Genomic DNA, 22,242 nt, shown 5'->3' with positions numbered 1-22,242 from the left:
AGGATAGAGTCCTCAGCATCACAACCAATCAGTATCTCGGGTAGGCGGGGCGAAGGCAGATAGCGGAGCAATCTTGAAACAGTTTACCAAAAGCAAAGCTGCCGGTAACATGCGAATGAAACGATGAATAGACAAGAAACTTTTAGGCGACACAACTGAAAACTTCAGGATCCTTTTATAGACTTCTAAGAAACGAAGACGCAATTTAGTGTCATAATTCAGCGACTATGTTTGACAAAAGACTAAAATCGTATTTGGATTCTAGGTTGGAGATCGTATTTAAACAAACCCATCTGTGATTGTCGGTTTTCTTTTTCGACAGCAAAGCATGTAATGACACATCGTTTAAACTACATTCACTCGGGTTGAACCCTTTACAATGACCGACATAAGCTTGCACGAGCTGCTGGAGCTCTCTATAGGAACTGAAGATGTCGGAGCTGTCAATTTCGGCGCATTGCACGCGCTACTAAACGCCATCCTCGGGCACCTGAAGATTGAGGGGATCACGACTGCCTGGAGAGATGTGGACCACCGCAACGGCGGCGGCCCGTCTCAGAGTAAAGCCTTCGCCCTGGACAAATCGAGCCCAAATGCAGTGATGGAGGAGAAGGTTCGTCGGATGGAGGAGCAGATGTCTTTGCTGGAGTCTCTGCCCAGCGCCTCGCAGCTCCTCAGATCTGACAGTGCTGTCAATGACATGTGGAGCCTCATGCAGCTCCGCAGGAAGACGGAGAGCAACGAGGATGGAGTGTCCAAGGTAAGCCCACCCCTCTGCGTGCCACAAACTACAAACACAAAATAAATCATGTGTTTCAAGACTTTTACTAAAAAAATACGTTCTACCTATCACTTACAAAGGAGGTCTTTGGACATGATAACACCATGGTTGTTTTTAGTGTGGGGGTCATGTTAATGTATGTCTATGCCTTACTATGTTTTGTATGGTTTGACATCCAAAAGACGCGTTATAAGAGCACTATACGATAATAGGCTTTGAGTATAAGTTGGCTTTGAGATACACAGTAATAAAATCTTGACTAGTAGTAAATTCATGCAACTTCAAGTTATTTTGATGAGTTAAGGTAAAAATGTCATGACTTGACCATTTTTTATAGTGTGTTAGTGGTTTTGGGATTTGACATGAATTGGCCAAACACTTCATGGTGATATTTTTTTCATTCCATTTGCATTCCTCTTCCTCAAATACAAATTAAATTTATACAAATTCAAAATTGAAAAAGGCAACTCAAATGGCACCAATAGTCCTGTTCGCAACGGCATTCACCACGTCCCAAGTAAACACCCTGGGCAGGTCAGCGTCTGCTCTGCTGGGGGTCTGCGGGAAGGTTGAATGTCTCATCTGTGCCTCTCATCTGTAGATGACTGATGACAGAGAACCAAACAATGAGCGACAGACACTGAGCTCCATTCTCAAATAACACCATCTGTGTCTCTTGTTCCACACGCCAAACACTCCCAAAACCTTTAAATATCAGCAATATGATGTCTACAGCTCTTACATATCACATGCACAAAACAGTCAAGAGCCATCAATGTTCGAATTGTAACTTTGATTAAAGACAATCAATATCTTACACCTGACTCTATGGCAAAGGGTACGGCAGGCCATCCACTCACAAAAATAAAGTTTGGTAACACTTTCCTTGAAGCATGTACGTATAATGCATCACAAAGTTATTAAACGATAAAATAAATTATAATTTTCAAAATGTGTCTTGTAATGTATTATATTTAGTTGTAAAGAAGTATAACCAATTTAAAATGTGTAGTGTAACAATGAATTGCTAAGTGTTATAATGCATTAACTGTAATAACAATTATTTACAAGACATTGCAATGCATTAAAAGGTGCATTACAATGCTTTAAAACTACTTTTATAATGCATTATACATACAAGTGTTACCTTAAGTTTTTATAAATTTACTTAATACTTAAAAATATCTTAATGATTTTTGGCCAGAAGAAAAATCTGTAATGTTAACACCTATAATGTATTTTTGGCGATTCCTTAAAATGTTCTCGTTCTACCTAAAACTGGTTTTGTTGTCCAGGGTCACATGTAAGGTCAGAAAAAAAAATAATAACCCAAAAACAGATAATTTGTAGAAACCCATGATTTTGAAAGATTCTTTTAAGTATCCTTCTTTGCTAAGATTACAGCGTCCTGTAGCTCAGTGGAAAGAGCGGGGTGCTAGCAATGTCACGGTCATGGGTTTGAACCCAGGGCTTGCACATACTCAGAAACAAATGTATAGTATAATGTGATTAAAGTTGCTTTGGATAAAAGCCTCTGCCAAATGCATAAATTTAAAATGTATTCTTTTTAGCCTCTCTTTTATTTCTTAATGTCCAGTCCAGCTCATCCATTGGTAATACTGTTTTTCTGCTTTGCGTGTTTAATCAAAATGGCCAGAGATCAAACAGATGCATTCGCTCAGGTGTGTCTAAACTTTGGATGGCTGCTGTATTTTATAGTGACACATCAGTACACACACTGTTATACCCCTTTACCTGTCACGAGAAAGTCTCATATTGCCTGATGTGTAGTTTGCCCAGACATGCCTACGCCCTCAGCTCCGATCACCACCCCTACTTGTCTTTCTCCATTCTCTGACAAGCTGACAGTAATTCACCTCCCGCAGCGCAGGCGTTTGTTTCACGCACACTCCGGTGATGTGGGGTGCAGTCAGACAGCGCACGGCATGGGGAGGTCCTGATCATCTTAATCATTAATGCGTGGTTTGGACATGTTTGGAGTCATCCATGGTTATCCGCCGGCACACCCGGCTGACCCTGCAGCCCAGCTGTCGAATGAATCCAGGGAGGCCTAACAGGAATGAGACGCACGGGTGACTGCGTGAGCTCTGTACATGGAGTTTAGGAGCCGACCCAGGGGGCGCTAGCTTAACACATTGTGCAGGTTGTCCACGGCAATGCTGCCGTCAGATGTGTGTGGTTAGATCTGTTAGCAAAAGTGAGCTGAAGTTATGTGTAGGTATGTTGTTACAGAGCAGAACTAGTGAAAAGGTATACATTCATTGATGCACAATAATGTTTGTTAAATGCACACATGTACCTTTCTTAAAATGGCATTGTTATAAATGGAATGTATTACAATGGAATTTTAGTACCTAAAGGGGTAGGTTACACAAAAACAAAAATTCTGTCATCATTTATTCACCCTATAATGTCGTTCGAATTCTGAATGTGGATTTTTCTTCTGTAAACTAAAAAAATAAGATATTTTGAGAAATGTTTTGTATTCATACAATGGAAGTCAATGGGAAGCAATGTCGTTTGGTTTGCAACGTTCTTCAAAACATCTTCTTTTGTGTTCTGCAAATGAAAGAAAGTCACACAGGTCTGTAATGACTAGAGAGTGAATTAATGATGACAGCATTTTCATTTTTGGATGAAGTACACCATTACAAGTTATTCAGAAATTGGTTGTCGCCATCTTGGAAGGTCAGAGTCATAAAGTATTTGATGGCCGACTTTTGTCTCCAGTGCAATAGAAATGAAAGAATTGTTCCATTCATCCATCTATCCATTCTCCAAACAAGCTTGTCTGCGGGATCACCGGAGGGGTTATATACACTCTTAAAAATACAGGTGCTTAAAGGGTTTTTCATAGTGATGCAGTCAAAGGTTCTTTAAAAACCTTTCTTACTTTTTATAATCTGAATAAACTTTTTTCGCAACAAAGAACCTTTTGTTTAAAAGAGCGTTTCTTCAGATGTTAAAGGTTCTTTATGGGACCAAAAGGTTCTTCTTTGGCATCAAAGAACCTTTTGAAGCACCGTTCTTTAACATTAACACTTACATCAAGTCATTTAGCGAACCCTTTTTTTCCCAAGTGAATTACAAATGAGGTAAACGATAGAAGCATTGGAAACAACAAAGGGCAACAAAAGCATAAGTGCAGTAAATGTGGTCTCACATAGCCTATCACGGTATACAAAGATACGTTTCTTTTAAGGATAGAAAGATTAGAAAAGAAATAGAAGTCAGTACTAACCGGTCAGGTTGACGGAAGAGATGTGTTTTCAGACGATTCTTTAAAGATGGCCACATAGTCTGCAGGTCTTGTAGTAGCGGGCAGATCATTGCACAGTTGTGGAACAAATCCAGAGTAGGTACGTGAGAGTGATTTTTTACAAGTGATTTTACGAAGACGTTGTTCGTCTGCAGAGTGTAGGGAACTGCCGGGTATATAAGTATGTATTAGCGAGTGAAGATATGGGGGAGTCGAACCAGTGGTGATCCTGCAGGCCAAGACTAACTGGCCAATGTAACTTAATGAAGAGAGGAGTGATGTGTGCTCTCTTCGGTTCATTGTAGACCACTCTTGCCGTTGCATTCTGGATCATCTGTAGAGGTTTGTTGTGCATGCTGTAGTCCAGCCAGTAGCGCATGATTGCAATAGTCCAGACTGGACAGACCAAGAGCCTGGACTTGCGTAACATGCTCCGACAGGAAAGGTCTAATTTTCCAAATCTTGTAGTGTAGAGCATGAATCTCTACCGGGTGGTGCTGCCAAAATGATCTGTGAAGTATAGCTGATCTTCGATTACCACTCCCAGGTTTCTGGCCGTTCTGAAAGGTGTGATGATGGTGAGCCTAGTTTATTGGGTTTTAACAATGGATGTTCATGTTTCTAAAAAAAAAAGCTTAATATTTCACATATTTCAAGTCTGTTATTCACCGCTTTCCCTCTTCAAACTAAACAACTGGATTTCTTCTGGTCTTTATAAAGTCCATCCTTCCGAAATGCCCTGATTGGTTAAACTGGTTCCCTGCTTAGAGTGTGTGAACTGTGAAGATGTCCCACCCATACCATATCAGCAAGCTTCCTCTCAGGCTGTTGTGATTGGTCGGTGCCCCTCTCAGTGCATGTGTATTCATAAACTTTGGCTTTTAGCAATAAACAGTAATAATGGCGTCAACTTCACATTATCATTTAAAACATGTGGATCGATCGAATGGTAACTGAGGTCTGCTAGTGCATGTGCAAACGTCCATCTTTGTTAGAGATCGCACATTTTTTTCCTAATACAGCGAGGAAAATGACAGTGGACCGAATGGCGTCAGACCGGTTATATTAATTAACACTAATAACAGAAGCGTTAGTTTTGCCTTTTATATTGGAACCGAGTTGGATATTAAAACAAGCAGATCGACCAGCAGACATTTGCAAGCAGGACTTCAAAGGATGTTTTATACAAGTGTTTTAGACAGAGGTTTGCGCACACACACACTATCAGTGTATTACACAGAATATTAAAGTCATGGAAGCTGTTATTTGACCGTTGGTTATCTTAGAATGTGTGTAGCTTAACTCTTATTACCAGCTGTAGGACTGTGATCAAAGTAAAAGTAGTTAAGCGCGTAGCTCAGTCAAATGTTTATCTCTACAAATAACCGAACACTACTCCAGTGGCTCTTCCTCTTCTCCTAGGAAGGCCTCTCCCCTTTTCTGGCATATTCCTTTGGGAGGAGGTTATTAAAAGCACTCGGAATACTGACATCATGGACCCGGGAAGTAGAGGGCTGTAGTCCGATTCCAGCCGTTCTCTGTAGTCCTTGAAAAGTGAATTCTGTTAAAGACAATGTCTCGCTTGGCACTGAACTTTGAGCTTTATCATTTTGCAGGTATTACAGCAACATTACACACTAACTAATGGTTGAAAAATGCGATCACAGGGAATGGGGCCTTTAAGGGTTCTTTATGGAACAAAAAAAAAACTTCTATGGCATCGAAGAGCCTTTTGAAACACCATTTTTAAGAGTGTATGACGGACAGACCCTGGACAAACAGCCAGTCCATCGCAGGGCGGATGGTTAGTTATTATACTTAAAATATTTAAAGTGAAGTAATTTAGACAATATTTGTGTGCCTTGTGTGTTTTTGCTGCCTATGTAGACTTATGACGTTCTTTATCAGAAAAGCAGTTGCCTATAGATTTCTTAAGAAAGCCATAGCCACTGGAGAGAAATGTTAAGTGACAAACGTCAAGGGGGTCTTAACAAACGTTAATCATCCCATTCCATTCTCTCTAATCATTTACCTGTACTCTTCAGGGCTGCTTATGTGATAGCATGTGATTCAAACAGAACGTCCATTGAAGTGTCTCCGTAGCATAATTCTAAACATGTTTTTGTTTGTTGTGAAGTTAAGGTGCTCCCTATGAAGTTCCTTTGTTGTTTTGACCGTCGGTAACTCATAGCAACAGATGGTTGGGTAAATATGGGCACTGTGATTCGATACGCTGGCACAGTTACATAGTGACACAAGGATCATCCCCTTATTCGGCTGTGTGCTGATCAATGAAGCCACTTTCAACTTTTAGTGCGGCCCAATTGTGTAATTTACAGTAGATATTCCATAACAATCTATAATATTGTGTGCTTGTGTCACTAGCCAAGTAGCAGACTACTATGACTAATATGGTAGTCAATGATGTCACAGAACTGAAAACTTCTAACATTCTTCCAAATATCTTTCTCTGTGTTCATCAGAACAAAGACACTTATACAGGTTTAAAACAACATGAGTGAATAAATGATGACATGATTCATCAATGAAATGGTTCATTTTTGGGTGAACTATCACTTTAAGACACAGCAATGCATGATAATAGGAAGGTTCTCTTTTTGTAAGTGATGTTTATTCATTAACAACGAATGATGGATGTCGTTACCAGTTTGTTATAAAACAATATGATGTAATGTCTGTATTTAAACGTGTGTGTGTGTCCGGACACAGACCAGTTATTTGTTCGTTATTATATCAGATTCTCCGTACTTATGTTTCCCTTCAATCTGGCACAGAAACCCCTAGACAAATATGTTGCACTAACAAAATCTCATAAGGAAGCAAACAGTAATAAAAGTGAAGCAGCAGGTTAGACAATAACATCAGGGGTTATACACACACATCTGAAGTTGGACTGACAGCAGTGCACATCCTGCCTGTTCCAGTAGTGATTCCAAGGCCTGTGTTGTCATGGTAACCTCTGTTGGGGTTAAAGGTCAGAAAAAGCTCTGTATCCTCAGTTTATTAACTACACCATGGATGTGCTTAACTTATTAAGCAAAACTATTTTACGCTTTATCCCTCCCTATGGTTCAGGCAATATAGAGATTTCCTTTAAAAGTGTGATTTTCACAGTGAATGTTGCCCAGTAGGAGAGATATGAAAGCAAATCCAATAAATCTTCAAAGGGCAACAAAGTTATTTTAAATCCTGCTTTGTTCCTCAGTGTATGGCTTTAATACAAGAGCTGCTGACAGAAATCCAGATACTGAAAGAGTCCAGAGAGCATCTGACACAGAAGGTTACAGCGTTGCACGATCAGATCAGTCAGGTGAGAACATAAGAGTAGATATGAACAGAACACATGAAGCATTTTTACAAAATAATTTTTAGATGTTGTGTGACACGTTAACACATTTTATCACCTCCAGCTGAACATGAAGGAGTTGGCCGACCGTATCGCAGCTATGGAGCAGTACTGCCATCAAGTGGAAGATCTGGACAACACCACCGTGAGTTTACAATCGAAAATTTAGCAAACACTTATATACAAAGTGAAAAAAACAAGGGGATTGATCAAGGGGAAGTGCTCAAAAGAAAGAAAAAGTTCAACAGTTTTTTGATTGTTACTTAAGGAATAATTGACCCAAAACATCTGTCATTAACTCACAGTAAAGGGATAGATCATCCAAAAATTTAATTCAGCCTCATGTCATCTCATACCTGTATAATTTATTTGTTCTGATGAACAAGGAGAAAGATATTTGGAATAATGTTAGCAATGATCATTTCTGTGACATCATTGACTACCAAAGTAGAAAAAAAATGATGGCAGTCAAAGGTGCCCCAGAACTCTTTTTTTTTCCTAAATTCTTCAAAATATCTCACTTTGTGTTCAGTAGAACAAAAACATATACAATATCGTTTTCCTACTATGGCAGTGGATTATGTCACAGAACTGTAAATGACCAGCATTGTTACACATATCTTTCTTTAAATCTTTTCGTGTTTAAAAGAACAAAGAAATGTAAATAGGTTTGAAACAACCTGAGGGTGAGTAAATGATAACAGAATTTTCATTTTTGAGTGAACTATCCCTTTAATGACTTATTGACAATATGAACTGTATGAGCTTTTATAATGCAGAAGACATATTAGGTTAGCTATCTGAGCATCTTAAGGAACAGTTCCCCCCCTGGAATTTCATTTTTGCCATAATTTATTCACCCGTAGCCTTCCTAGATGGACCAGTTTTCCTGTCTTCTGGTGAACACATTTGGAGTAATAATAATCCAAATCCTGGCTGCTACTGCCTTTGTAATGCAACCCAATAGTGACCCAGTTACTCGCCTCAAAAAAGCTCATATATCCATCATAAAAGTAATACATAGGACTCCAGTGTTATATGTCCATGGTTAATACATGTCTCATGACACAAAATGATACATTTGTGAGCGAAAATGATTAATATTTTGAGCTAATTTAGTCACGTTTGGATGTTAACAGTCTCATCTAATTGGTTGCCACGCATCTTGTGACCACTAGAACCAATGAGATTCAAAATATGACATTCAGTATGCTTGCAGGCGGCCATTTTGAGTGAGAACAATGATAATGTCCCTGGGTCTGTATTCACTTGCAATACAAAGCCAGGAATAGCCGGGCGTTTGGATTATTATTATATGCCAAAAAAAGGAAGGCATGTACACCTATAGGACGGCATGAGTAAATTATGGCAAACACATAATTCAAGGGTGAACTGTTTGAAAACCTTTAAAACCTTTTTCTTCTGTTAAACACAAATGAAGATATTTTGAGATGCATATTTGTTTTGGGGGGGAATATCCCTTTAATAGTATTATTATTATTATAGTAAAATAGAAGACGTATTAAGGTTAATTTGACATTAGTGAGGCTGAAACTAAAATAAAATTGTTTGAGTTACTCACATGCTTTTATGATGCTTTTTTGTCAACTCAACAACTCAGCATTTACTTACTTACAATGTATTTAAAGGAACACTTCACCCTAAAATTAAAATTCTGTCATCATTAACTCACCTTCGAGTTGTTACAAATCTGTATAAATGTCAACAAATATAACAACCAGACAAATTTTGGGCCCCATTGACTCCCATAGTAGGAAAAAATACACAGTCATATAGATTTTGAACAACTCAAAAGGGGAGTATGATGAATGATGATGACACAATTTTCATTTTGGGGTTAAGTATCTCTTTTAAAGAGCTGCATTTATCTTGTTCAAAACTATCTGTTAGTCTTCTACGTAAGAAAGAAGTCACACGGGTTTGGAGTGACATGATAACAGAGTAAATAATAGCAGAATGTCCATTTTTCTAATTTGAGGACACAAATTTGTTTTCTGTTCCTCTTTATGTCTCAGAAAGAGCTGAAGGAGAAGCTCACTCAGTATCCTCTACCAGAGGAGCTGACGCAGTGTGTCACATGGGAAGTCATGCAGGCGGCACTCATCAGTGAGAGACAAAAGATCCACGAGGCATGTTTAGCTTTCTTCACACAACAGACAACGCCGTCTCTTACGAGCCGCACTGACATGTAAATCTAGGGATGAACGCTATATCCCCGTAAGAGGCAGCATGATAATAAAAATCAAATCTCATAACTGAGAAACAACTCTGTGCATCATACAATCAGTGATAATATAATGATTAAAAATTTGATGTTTTACCAAGATAACAGCTTTCTCTCATTCACAGGGTCTACAGAACACCATCACCATCTCTGCTGTGAAAAACACTGCACCCCTCCATTCTTCAGACCAGGACACCTCGTTCAAGGAGGACACTGCAGATAGTTCTCGGCGAGTTTCTCCACCCCAGCACACACGGTCTGACGGGTCTCTGTTCACGGGCCGCCGGCTGTCCCGCGTCAGCATCGGGGCTGAGCAGTACCCTGAGACGGTAGAGGCTCTGATGGAGGTGGGGAGACTGAAAGACAGACATGAGAGTCTGGAGGCCCGTGTGGAGCAGCTGGATGCAAACAAGGCTGATAAGAGCCAGCTTCAACATCTGAGTGATCTCCTCACTGCCATGGGTACGACACACATAGTCAAGAGTGATAGTTCACCCAAAAAAGAAAATTCTGTCATCATTTACTCACTGTATGGCTTTCTTTCTTCCGCAGAACACAAATTTGATATTTTGTAGAATGCCATCAACTGGCCACCATTCACTTGCATTGGTTTTGCGTCCAAGCAGTAGAAGTGAATGGTGTCCAATGTTGTTCGGTTACCAACTTTCTTCAAAATATCTTCTTTTGTGTTCTGCAGAAGAAAGAAAGTCACACAGGTTTAAAATGACAAGAGGGTGAGTAAACGATGACAGGATTTTCACTATATGTGAACTATCACTAAATTGTGTATGAAAATCGGGAAGATGACATTTTCTGTGATGTCTGTAGGGGAGAGGCAGATACCTGATCATGTGCCAGAGCAGCTGAATCATCTGAGGTCGCTCGTGGATAGTCTTTTGTCAGATACAGAGAAGGTATGAGAGTACCACACACACCCATCAGTGTCACCAAGAGAAAATGCATGCGACCTCTTCTTCCATTGCTCGACAAAACACGGATCAATGTCGCCGTGTGTTGTTATGGTTTGTTTGTTGTTAGTTAGTTTGGTATTCCACAGTATCTACACTTTTTGGGGATGGTCAAGCTTACTTATAGTAGCCATAGTAATATAATGTGTTATGGACATCCTCGCTTTCTTCCTAGTGTGTAGTGGTCCTCAGTCATAGTGTTTGTGAAGCAGTGTGTGACAGTGTAGATACTCCTGTAGGTGTCAGAGCTGAACACAGAGTCTGCAGGAGAGAGAACAGGTTCAGTCAGCTGCCAGGAGACACTCACATCTCAGATAAAGCAGATGACCCTTAACATATCTTATATCAGGTACACTTCTTCTTGAGGTAATAACAACAGTAAATATGTGTAATATGTATATTTTTAAACTAATAATGATCGTCCTCAATACTGTAATCATAACTGTCACACAGACAACATTCAGACCACAAAACCAATGGGTCAATTGAGATTTATACAACAAAGCTGAATACACCAGCTTTCCCTTGATGAATGGGTTGTTAGGATAGGACAATATCTGGCAGAGATACAACTAAAATCTGGAATGTGACGGGGCAAAAAAATCTAAATGTTGAGAAAATCGCTTTCAAAGTTATCCATTAGAGACACTATGGCAGGCCGCTGCTAAGAAGAAACAGGTTTGTTTAAGCACTTTCTATCGGCGTACCGCTGACATGACGTTGTGCAGAGTAGATGAACCTCGAAAGATGAAATGCTTAGCTTTATATAGACTTGAGTGGGTTATTTCATAAAGAGTAGGCAGATGTTTTAGATGTGTTTCCATTTTTGTTCACGATTTTGCCGCATCCACACACAAAAACAGTTTTGATATATTGATGTTAGGAAATATCTTCATGTAACATGATCTTTACTTAATATCCTAATGATTTTTGGCTATTGATACAAATATACCCATGCTACTTATGACTGGTTTTGGTCCAGGGTCTCATTTGAGTTTTCCCCATGATACAAATCACAATTTGAGCAACAGAGAAAGTCCATATATCCAAGTCCTTATTCCATATAATATAGCCTGTTTTGGGACGGTTTTCTAGACAGTGATTAGCTTAAGACAAGACCAGGCCTTACTTAAATAAGGATTTTTAAGAAAAACAAAGAACACACTTTCCAAAAAAATGTTTTCTTTCTTGAGACAAAACAATCACACTGATATATTTTAAGATATGTCGGTGTAAGTTGTTTTTCAATCAAGACACCTGTAACATTTAAAGGGGTCATATGGCACACAGCTAACGAATGTTATCGTTTGTTTTAGATGTAATGCAATGTGAAAACACAATTTAAGGTACTAAAATGCTGTATTTTCCTCTTTGCTCCGCCTCTCTGAAATGCATATATTTTTTACAAAGCTCATGGCTCTGAAAAGCGAGGTGTGCTATGATTGGACAGTTAACCAGTGTGTAGTAATTGGTCGAATATTACAAGCGTGTGACGGAAATGTAACGCCTCTTACCATATTTCGAACATCAGGTTCCAGAGCAATTGTACTAACAGGTCCACCCACCTTACTTGTTTATACATTTGGGCAGTCTAAGTCAAATCATATCACGAACTGATGTAGATTTATGGGGGTTAGGTAACACAAGGCGCTTCAGGCAGGTCTGGTTGACCATTCACTTTTAGATAGAATGCTTCTTTTATTGCCACACTTTAATTTTTGCAATTTACCGTGTCTAATACATGCATAGGCAACTTATAACACACCAAAGACACAGTGAAACAGGTATTTGCGGCATGTGACCCCTTTAAATTAGTCTGGGACCAGATTTAAGCCCATTAAAAAAGAATTTAGAAGAAAAATCAAACCGATGTGTTTTTGCTTAAAACCTGCCAACATCTGGCAACGGAACTGAAAATTGTTAATTGTAGGTATCTATTAATTTACATCTTTATAAAAGAAACTCTTCTTTATTTATTGTTTGATCTTTGCTCTTGATGGTCTCTATTCTTCACCGCCATTTCATAAAATGGGTCAAAACTAAAACTTTAAAAGAGATAAAAACAGAAAAAAACATAATAGAGATATGTTTTTACCTATGAACATTGTTTCTCACACACTCATAAACAGAAGTACAGTACAGCAGCTGGATGAGAAAGTGCAGAAGCTCACAAGAGAGATAGATGACAGACTGGAGGAGAAAAGTGATAAAGAAAGACAAATGCAAGAGCAGGTCAGAACATGCAAACATACACAAAGAGAGAGAGAGATTATTAAATATATACTCTACATACAGTATACACTGTATACCATGTGAGCCTGTGTCATTAACATTATTTTATGGTTCACCTGTAGTTGAACAGCCTTAGGTTGATGTTGGAGGATACGATGAAGTACTCCTCTTCTCCTGTCTCAAACAGTCAGCAGCTGGAAACAATGGGCTTCAGCAAAGACAATAGGGAAAGCTTGGGTTTGGGTCTAAGTCAGATTGCAGATAAGACTCAGGGTTTGGTTCAAGTACAGGGTCAGAGTTTGGGTCAGGTTCAACGGCAGACAGGACGGCAGGAACTGGACCAGGGTGGCGGTCAGTCGTACCAGCAGTATGAAAAGCAGAAGGGCATGACCACTCCTCTCATGAACCAGGAACATGGCAGGTCTCAGGTATACACCAGACTAACAGACTGATATGTTGTTCAGAGGAGGTCAGTGTCATATAGCTCAGATTGATTTTATTTATCAGCTTTCATTTCTGATTGGATAAGCAGCAGCTAAAGCATTGTACGATGACTGAATATATTCACCGTTTGACTAGAATGATTAATAATGTATTACAATAAGGTATTCAGTGCAGAGGAAACATCTGTTGGATAGAAAAAACACAACAATGACTACAACTGTATTCAAACTGCCAAAATACAGAAACCTCCCAAATATCTGTTTGAATTTCTCCTGTAAAGGTTTGGAACACCATATATGACCTAACCGAGATGTCCATTAAGTCTTTTAAGGGACAGTTCACCCAAAAATGTACATTCTGTCATCATTAAAACACCTTCGAGTTGTTCCAAATCTGTATAAATTTCTTTGTTATGATGAACAGAGAGAAAGAATGCTCGTAACCAGACAGATCTTTCCCCCAATTGATTCCCATAGTAGGAAAAAAACGTTATCATTTTCTTTGTTCTGTTAAACACAGAAGACATTTGAAGAATGTAGGACAGCAAACAGTTCCGGGGCACTTTTGACAACCATTGTATTTTTTCCTACTATGGGAGTCAATGGGGGGCAAGATCTGTTTGGTCATAAGCATTCTTACAAATAATTTTCTCTGTGTTCATCAGAACAATGACGTTTATACAGATTTGAAACAACTCGAAGGTGAGTAAAGGATGACAGAATTTCCATTTTTGGGTGAAGAATCCCTTCAAGCTATGAAAGATCAAGTAACGTGTGGACATGTGTGTATTTGTGCAGAACACAGAGCTGGTTAGTGATGTACAGTCAGCCATACTGCAGCTACAGGCCGAGTATGAGAAACTCCACAACACAACTAAACATCTGACGGAGGAACACAGCAACAAACAGATCCACATCGATGTAAGTGAACTCATCTGTAGTTGGTATATTCGTAGTTAAGCATTGTATAAATCCTTCAAGGTGGCAATTCCACAATACACTGCTGTAGGGTTAATAAAATATTGAGCCAAGATCCCACACGACACGTAAGAAATGTAGATATGAATATTAATACCATCTTTATTTTTTGTTTACATTTATGCATTTGGCAGACACTTCTATCCAACTTACAGTGCATTCAGTGTTTTTATCTCATTAGACTGTCTCTGGCCTCTACAGCGTCTCTACAAGACTCTAGAGGAGCTGAATGAAAAGAAAGCTGATAAGGAGCTGGTGGAGATGGAGATCGAAATTGTAAGTCGTTTCTTTTCAGTTCCGTTGTGCGGTTCTGTCGGAGTCGCATCAGTGGACGTTTCTCCTCTGACTCTCAGAAAGCAGACAAACGGGCTCTGGAGAGCAAGGTGAGCCGTATGCAGTTTGACAGCATGACAGAGCAGCTGAATAACATGCTGCAGGATGTGCTCAGTAAGATGAGCGGTCAGGAGAAAGACTGGCACAAGGTCATGGAGAAGATCTCCACTGAAATGGACTGCAAGGTGAGAGAGATGTAGACAGACAGAGGCAGCTGTTTACTGACACAATGATCTATCTGTGTCATTTAATAATGTCAGTGTGACTTTGTGTCTCTTTAACAACCATCTTTCATTAAGATTTTCTGAAATGCATTAAAACACTGTTACAATTAAGATCCTGTTAAGGCCGTGGCAGAATAATGGAAACGATGGATAGAAAATTGAAATAATTCGAAGTGAAATGTTGAGAATTTTGGGGGGGGATATGTCTTAAATGTCATGAAAAAATGTCACAGTGACAAAAATAACCCAACAGTCATAAAAAGTTGTGAAAATTATTTTCTTTAAGCAACGTGTTTTTTTCCTTTTAGTTAGGGTGATATCTCCCTTTGCAGTTAGAAATGTTTTCCTCTCTTTTATGTGTAGTTTTGTCTCTCTAAAAGTTTTAAAAGCATTTTTTTTATTTAAATTAGTTGTAGTGAGTTTTTAAAGTATAGTTTTCCAAAGTTAGGTAGGTAAATTATCACATCCATAACAGAATTATCACATCCATAACAGAATTGTCACATCCATAACAGTCCATATTCCTCATAAATGTGTTCTATGAAGAGCCACCACTACAAAGTATGACATGCTTCCTTTTTTGTCACATCCGTAACACATTCATTTTTCCTTCTTTTAAAACAGAAAACTTGAACGTAGGCTGATATTTTTCTGGTGTCTAGACTTTATCATTTGGGGTTTCAAGAAAAAAATGAACAAAAGATTTAACAAATTGGTAGAACATACATATTCTGACAATTTATATTTCAAATTTTGACTGAAAATGTCACATCCGTAACACACACATTCTGCCCTTTTTAAAACAGAAAAATTGTGCGTAGACTGACATTTTTCTGGTGTCTAGACCATATCATTAGGGGTTCAGTAAAGAAAATAAATCAATGATTTAATAAACTGGTAATAAATACATTTTCTGAGAATCTATATTTCAAGTTTCCATCAACATTTCTAATAACACAAACTCCCTGCAGTCCCCTCAATGAGTCTTCAGGGTTTCACACACTTTAAATAGTCTGTTTTCTAATGTGCTGTGTGTGTGGGTCTGTAGTTGAACCGGATTGAACTGGATCCTTTAAAGAAACAGCTGGACGATCGCTGGAAGAGCATCCACAGACAGCTGCAGACCCCTCCGGCCCCCGAGCAGGACGACGCCGCGGGAATCAGGAAGTGAGGGGCCGTTCAATCACAATTTACTGAACTGTATTGTGTACATGAATGTGTATTTACCGTATGCAGATTCTGTGCCAGCTTGTATTTATTTAGCAAACACACAGAATTACTTCAGTAGTCTCATGGACACGGTGGTGGTATTATAAAATCAAACCTCATAGTCTTTTGTGTTTTCCTCGCTTTGTCAGACAGTTGCTGGCTCGGTTTCACTGCATTTCCTGTGATCGTCCGGTGGATATGATGACACCAGGACAGTACGTAAATCATATTGAGGACAGCTGTAAATACCCTTGAGCTGTAAAATGCTGATAACTCACAATCTCTGAATTACTCCAGGCAACTGTGCCCTCTGCCCTATGCCCCAGGACTGCCGTCTCACAAGTCCAGCCGGCCATACACTGTTTATGAGCTGGAACAGGTGCGACAGCACTGCAGAAGGTAAGACGGATCAGAGTCTTAATGTTAGGAGATCCTTCAGCTTTGGCAGGGCTTGTCCAGACGGGGGAGTCACATCATCATTTGTAATGCAGTAAATGTGACATAAACCTAATCTATTCGTCTGAAATGCTGATCACATGATCAATGCCCATGTGTGTCTGTCTCAGTCTGGCATCACACAGTAACCAGGATAACTATAGGATGGCTTGTTTTAAGAGAAGCGTGAGACATGATCTGCGCAGTCCAGCTTTAAAGTACAGACAGATAGAGCAAGAGAGTGCATTTCCCACATTGAGGACAGCGGAGCACCCTGGCAGACGGACTCTTACAGAACTGTACCCCCGGATCCGGCCCATCCTGAGCCCGCTAAAGAGCAACAGCCAGATGCCGAAGAAGCTGTGAGTTAGACCATAGGTGACAGGATAGAGCAGCTTATAGGACCGAATGTTAGTGAATGTCAGTTCATTTAGAGTATTAAAACACATAAGATAAGGTGAGCATCATACGGTATTTAACACACTCTTGTGCAATACTGTGGTGTAACAAATCTCAGTACACAAGGGGTTACCAGCTAATCTTACTCATGTTTCACTTTGGGTGGTTAAACTATGTTAGACTTGACAGTAATTGGTCTGAAAAACAAAACTGGCCATTAAAGACTATTTATTTTATATCATAATCCTTATATAGCGCCTCTTGTGGCAGTCAGTAAGGTTGCAACAGACATAAATGAACCTTCAATGGAGTGGCTCAGAGATTAGGTTTTTTTGTAGGATAACCCGGAATCAGAGCTTCTGATAAAAAGAAAAGATTATCCATGTAAAATGTCGAAGGAACAGATTTTTTTGGTTTTTACTGATGTTTTATGTATTCAGGTTTTTTAAACAAACAGTTTTTTTTTTCTTACAATTTATTTGTGAAATACGGTCAAAAAAAATAAAATTACAAAACAAGACAACACATTTACAAGAAAAACTATTTAATACATATCTGTATGTCCTATAACTTTACAGATACATTCTGTTTCTCTTTCTTCTGATTCTTTTTTAACAGTGTAGATTACAGATGAATTGTAATCGGTTAGTGATTACATGACAAAATTTGTAGTCAGTAATGTAATCTCTTAGATTTCACATTTTTTTGTAACGTAAACTGAATACTTTTGGATTACATTGATTACTTTTGACTTAAATCTCATTTGATGTGACATATATTGAAGCAGGATCATTTTGTACTATTTTAGAAGGTACAACGAGAAAAAAAATCCATTCTTTATGACCAACAAGAGCCTAAACATCTTTTTAAACTACAGTACGGACAAAATACTAGCATTCATATAACTTGTTGATTTTGTTTACTGATAGTAACACTGGATAGTTTTCCTATGAGTTTCCTTACAAATGAAATGGTGTGTGACAAGATCTCCTGCCACAAGATCTCGCAAGATTCAAATGTGACAAGATTTCTCGTCAAGGACTCGAATGATTTCAGCATGATGGAGTTTGACGATGTAAATTAGTATTGAAGATGCCCTGGCACTTTTAAATCATATTAAAATTCATAAAAATAGACATAAAATGATATTAATTTAAGATCAATTTAACAGGGGTTTGCATACAAAAACACGTCATCTCCGCAGAACTCAACTGTGGGTCTTGTTAAGGAGAGGGTTATACTTGTACCTGATGTACAATAAAACTTACATTAAAAGAGGACAGCCCTGCTCCAACAAAACACTCGTAGCAACATCCTGGTAACCAGCAACCATCATAGTGGCGAGTTTTGCACGGACCAGTGAACATTTGACCCAATATGATGTGATGTTTCATGCAGTGACAGGATCCCAGAAATGGCCGATTACAGTTACCTGGCCCGCAGCTGTGGGGGCAGCCATACACTCACCTACCCCAACCGCAGATGCACTCGTCTCCAACACATCACACACCTGATCCAGACTGAGGAGGAGAGTCAGCACGTGTCCTCTGTACCTCACACACAGGTCTGTCATTTTCACAATGAGTATTTAAACATATTATATCATATTTGAGATATCATTATTCAATACCCATCAATTATCAATTTTTCTGCTGTATAGCCATGTTTATTTACTCTTTACACGTCATTGCATTTTTATATGTTGTCATGCCCAACACTTTAATATAGTAATAAAGCACTTGAGCAGATGCAGATACTTCCCTTAGTATTGTTCTTAGTATTTATTAGATAAGTTTTGATTACGAGTCTGTTCTTGTCGTTCAGGCAGAAGAAGTGGACATCATGGGTTTAGATGGACAGGTCTACAAGGGCCGTATGAACAGCAGAGCTGTGAGGGCCACAGAGTCCAGACTACCCAACATCTCTTCAAGAGAAGGCAAGATCTTATATCACATGTATTCTTCTGTGTTCAGTGGTGTAATACAAATAATAATACATGTATTTTGTATAGCGCCATTAAAAGTTGCTTTCTTAAAGTGCTTCACAGAAGACATCAGATCAGCTAAAACAAAACAATTCGTTAAAAAAAACATTTTCTAAAACAACACAACAGAAACAATAATCCTATCAACTAAAAGCAATCCTAGAATAAATGTTTTAAGAAAAGAGTTAATAGTCGCTAGCGAATTTGCCTCCCTGATGTCACCCTGGAGAGAGTTCCACAGCTGAGGAGCATGTGAGGAGAATGCTCTATCACCCATGGAGCGAAGCCGTGTCTTGGGAACCACTAAAAAACACACTGAGAAGAGCGCAAATTTCGACATGGTGTGTAAAGGAATAACAGATCAGACAGGTACTGAGGACCCAGGTTATGCAAAGGGAGTCACCACACCTGGACCCAGACAGAATTCTAGCAGCCCAGTTTTGTACATATTGTAGTTTCTTAATGTATTTTTTACATACTCAAGATACGACCATAACAATAGTCAACACGAGAAAATAAATTAAGAATTTATCAACCTCTCAGCAACTGAACAGGATAACATAGGACGTAAACAAGCTATATTTCTTTGATGGGGATCAAATAGGCTTTTTTTCAATTAGATGTTTCTTTTATAGACGCACCTAAGAGTTTCGCCAGAAATGGTAGATTCAATATTGGACGATAGTTAGATAAATATTCACGTTAGGGTTTTCCTTTTTAAAGCAGGACTGACATCAGCAATTTTAAAGGGGTCATATGGCACAAATACGTGTTTTCTGTGTCTTTGGTGTGTTATAAGTTGCCCATGCATGTATTAGACGCGTAAAATTGCAAAAATGTAAGTGTCAGAAAAAAAGATGCATTATATCTAAAAGTGAATGCTCACCCAGACCTGCCTGAAACGCCTCGTGTAACCACACCCCCACAAATCTACATCAGATCATGGTATGATTTGACAAAGCAACTAACCACGCAAATATAAATTTAAGTATGGTGGTGTGCCTGTCAGTACAATTGCTCTGAAACCTGATGTTCCAAATATGGTAAGAGGCATTACATTTCCATCACACGCTTGCTGTATTCCACCAATCACTACACACTGGTTAACTGGCCAATCAGAGCACACCTCGCTTTTCAGAGCCATGAGCTTTGTTAAAAAATCTCTGCGTTTCAGAGAGGCGGAGCAAAGAGGAGATACAAACAAACACAGTAGGTCAAAAATACAGTGTTTTTTACCTTAATTGGTGTATACACATTACATTACATATAAAACAAATATTTGTTTTAGCCGTGTTACATCACCCCTTTAAGTGCTGCAGGCACAACACCAGTTGACAAAGAGTCATTTATTATAGCAAGCACTGAGGGACATAAATAGTCAAAGCATGATTTAAAAAGACCACAGGTCATAGGGTCAAGCATGTAAGTGGAGACATTCATACGATAAACCTTCCTGCAGAGTGACACAGATTGTACTGAAGTACATTTAAAGAATGGGGTACAAGAGAAGGTTTGTGAATTATCTGTAGAAATAGCAAACCCAGAATATCTTCATACAGTGGTATGCAAAAGTTTACACACCCCTTGCAGAATCTGGAAAAAGCTGAAACTTTTGGAAAAATCAGAGGATGTTTGAAAATGAAGAATAATAACAGAATTTCTTAAAGTAGCCCAGTGCAAAAGTTTAGACGCCCTTGATTCTTAATAATGTATGATGATACCTAAACAATCAGTGACAGTTTTTATGTTGAGTCCTAGTTGTTTAAGGGTTTCTTGTTTGTCATGAGTCATTAGACTGCCCACTGATCTTCAAAACAATCACCCAGGTCCTCCACAATCTTTGCTTTCAGCATTTCTGGACATTTGACAAATGTGCAGCAGTTACTGTATGATGATGAGATTCCTCTTTTTACATTGAGGAGAATCAAGAGACTCATACACAACTGTTACAACAGATAGAAACATTCAGTGCTGCCCACAAAGTCAACGCCATTCATTTAAAGTCAGGTGGGTGTAAACCTCTGAAAATGGTTTCGGATTTTAGGGGATCAAAAACATCTGAATTGAAAAAAGCATGATCAATTGATTGCCATTTATGGAATGTAATAATATGTGTGGCCTCACGAGCAATATGAGCAAAATCAATGTCAAAGAAGATCACTGAATGGTCTGAAAGACCTAAATCCGGCCATTTCTTCGGGACACGACAAGAGGGCACCGGCACAGGTAATCTGGGGCATCACAGACAGGATTTGTTGGATAAAAGCCCAAATTTTGCACAAAGTATGTGGAGTCCGACATATGAGTATCCAGAAGATATTTCCTAATATCCAGAAGCGTAGGGCGATCATACACCAGGATAGATAAGCAGTTCATGGCCAATTGAGAGACATAAAAAGTGCGGAAAGCACTATGAGTGATAGACGGCACACCAAACATTCCGGCGCCATCTTTACAAAAGGTGTATAAAGAGCTTGCATAATGAAGCTATTTCTATCTATATACTGATTGCAATTCGCGATCTCACCGCTAGATGGCGCTTCATTTCACTTACTGGTACTTTTGGTCAATTTTTATCAAGTACCAAAATAAAATTTTCTATTTGTTAATACTAGAACAAGTATACTTGTAATTGGCCCACGTTTTAGTTTATAAAAGTGTGTTTTTATGTATACTTTATAGTGTAACAGTAAACCTTGAGTACTTCACTAGTTTACGGCTACGTCTTTCAAAGAGGTACCATAAAAGGTATCGTGCAAGTATGCTTTCTTATTTTTAGTAAAGAGTACAAACACTACTTAGCACACTTGAATCAACCTCCTTTTTTCTAAGCGAGGCCACGTCAGTTGTTTAAAAAATCATCATTATTATTATAAAAAACACTATTACAGTGGAGAGTTTGTTGTTCAATAAGACCGCTGAACTGTTTTGACACGATGAACAGTTGTTGTTTTTATAAAAGTTGTTCATTGAAAGTAGTGCAAGAGCTGCTGTTGTATCCATGACAACGTTCTGATTTTCCTCAAGTCTATAGGGGGCCTCATGCACCTCATCACACAATTACACAACACATCCGTGACATTTGACCCATCTTGCACTTTGTTGTCGTCTCACATTGAATGACTGGATGAACGTCTGGGTCTGGTGTGCGGAGGATCTGAAAGATATATTGAGCTGATGTCATTGAAAGCAAATGGTCAGTTTTGTAGAATTACATGCTCGCTTTTAGAGGCCAGACTATCCACGTAAAATGTTCCCACACATGTCTGTCTTTGTAAACAATTTGGTTTTATTTGGTATTAAGAGTACTGGGGTGTAAAGGGAGCCTGAGAATGGATTCAGATGGAGAAAGGGGTTCTAGTTT

At 38.8% G+C, this 22,242-nt stretch overlaps 1 protein-coding gene across 5 annotated transcripts in view; it reads left to right on the top strand.

Annotated features, from left to right (window-relative positions):
- Nucleotides 1-53: 53 nt before the first annotated feature.
- Nucleotides 54-22,242, top strand: part of LOC130425891 (glutamine-rich protein 2) — a 28,069-nt gene continuing 5,880 nt past the window's right edge. For 2 of the 5 annotated variants that reach the window (XR_008907108.1, XM_056752313.1), the window contains exons 1-18: nucleotides 54-760; nucleotides 7,288-7,392; nucleotides 7,493-7,573; nucleotides 9,465-9,578; nucleotides 9,799-10,135; nucleotides 10,502-10,587; nucleotides 10,881-10,990; nucleotides 12,771-12,873; nucleotides 12,996-13,301; nucleotides 14,115-14,237; nucleotides 14,496-14,570; nucleotides 14,648-14,812; nucleotides 15,900-16,018; nucleotides 16,210-16,275; nucleotides 16,358-16,459; nucleotides 16,627-16,857; nucleotides 18,293-18,458; nucleotides 18,719-18,830. Coding sequence is in view for 4 of the 5 variants with exons in the window: in XM_056752313.1 (XP_056608291.1) it covers nucleotides 380-760; nucleotides 7,288-7,392; nucleotides 7,493-7,573; nucleotides 9,465-9,578; nucleotides 9,799-10,135; nucleotides 10,502-10,587; nucleotides 10,881-10,990; nucleotides 12,771-12,873; nucleotides 12,996-13,301; nucleotides 14,115-14,237; nucleotides 14,496-14,570; nucleotides 14,648-14,812; nucleotides 15,900-16,018; nucleotides 16,210-16,275; nucleotides 16,358-16,459; nucleotides 16,627-16,857; nucleotides 18,293-18,458; nucleotides 18,719-18,830 (2,782 nt within the window). In the remaining variant the exon portion in view is untranslated. The remainder of the gene's footprint in view (nucleotides 761-7,287; nucleotides 7,393-7,492; nucleotides 7,574-9,464; nucleotides 9,579-9,798; nucleotides 10,136-10,501; nucleotides 10,588-10,880; nucleotides 10,991-12,770; nucleotides 12,874-12,995; nucleotides 13,302-14,114; nucleotides 14,238-14,495; nucleotides 14,571-14,647; nucleotides 14,813-15,899; nucleotides 16,019-16,209; nucleotides 16,276-16,357; nucleotides 16,460-16,626; nucleotides 16,858-18,292; nucleotides 18,459-18,718; nucleotides 18,831-22,242) is intronic. The other 3 variants (XM_056752314.1, XM_056752315.1, XM_056752316.1) reach the window with 3 other exon arrangements.

Source organism: Triplophysa dalaica, chromosome 7 (genome assembly GCF_015846415.1).
Source record: "Triplophysa dalaica isolate WHDGS20190420 chromosome 7, ASM1584641v1, whole genome shotgun sequence".
NCBI classification, from domain to species: domain Eukaryota; kingdom Metazoa; phylum Chordata; class Actinopteri; order Cypriniformes; family Nemacheilidae; genus Triplophysa; species Triplophysa dalaica.
This window is presented reverse-complemented; position numbering and strand designations above follow the sequence as displayed.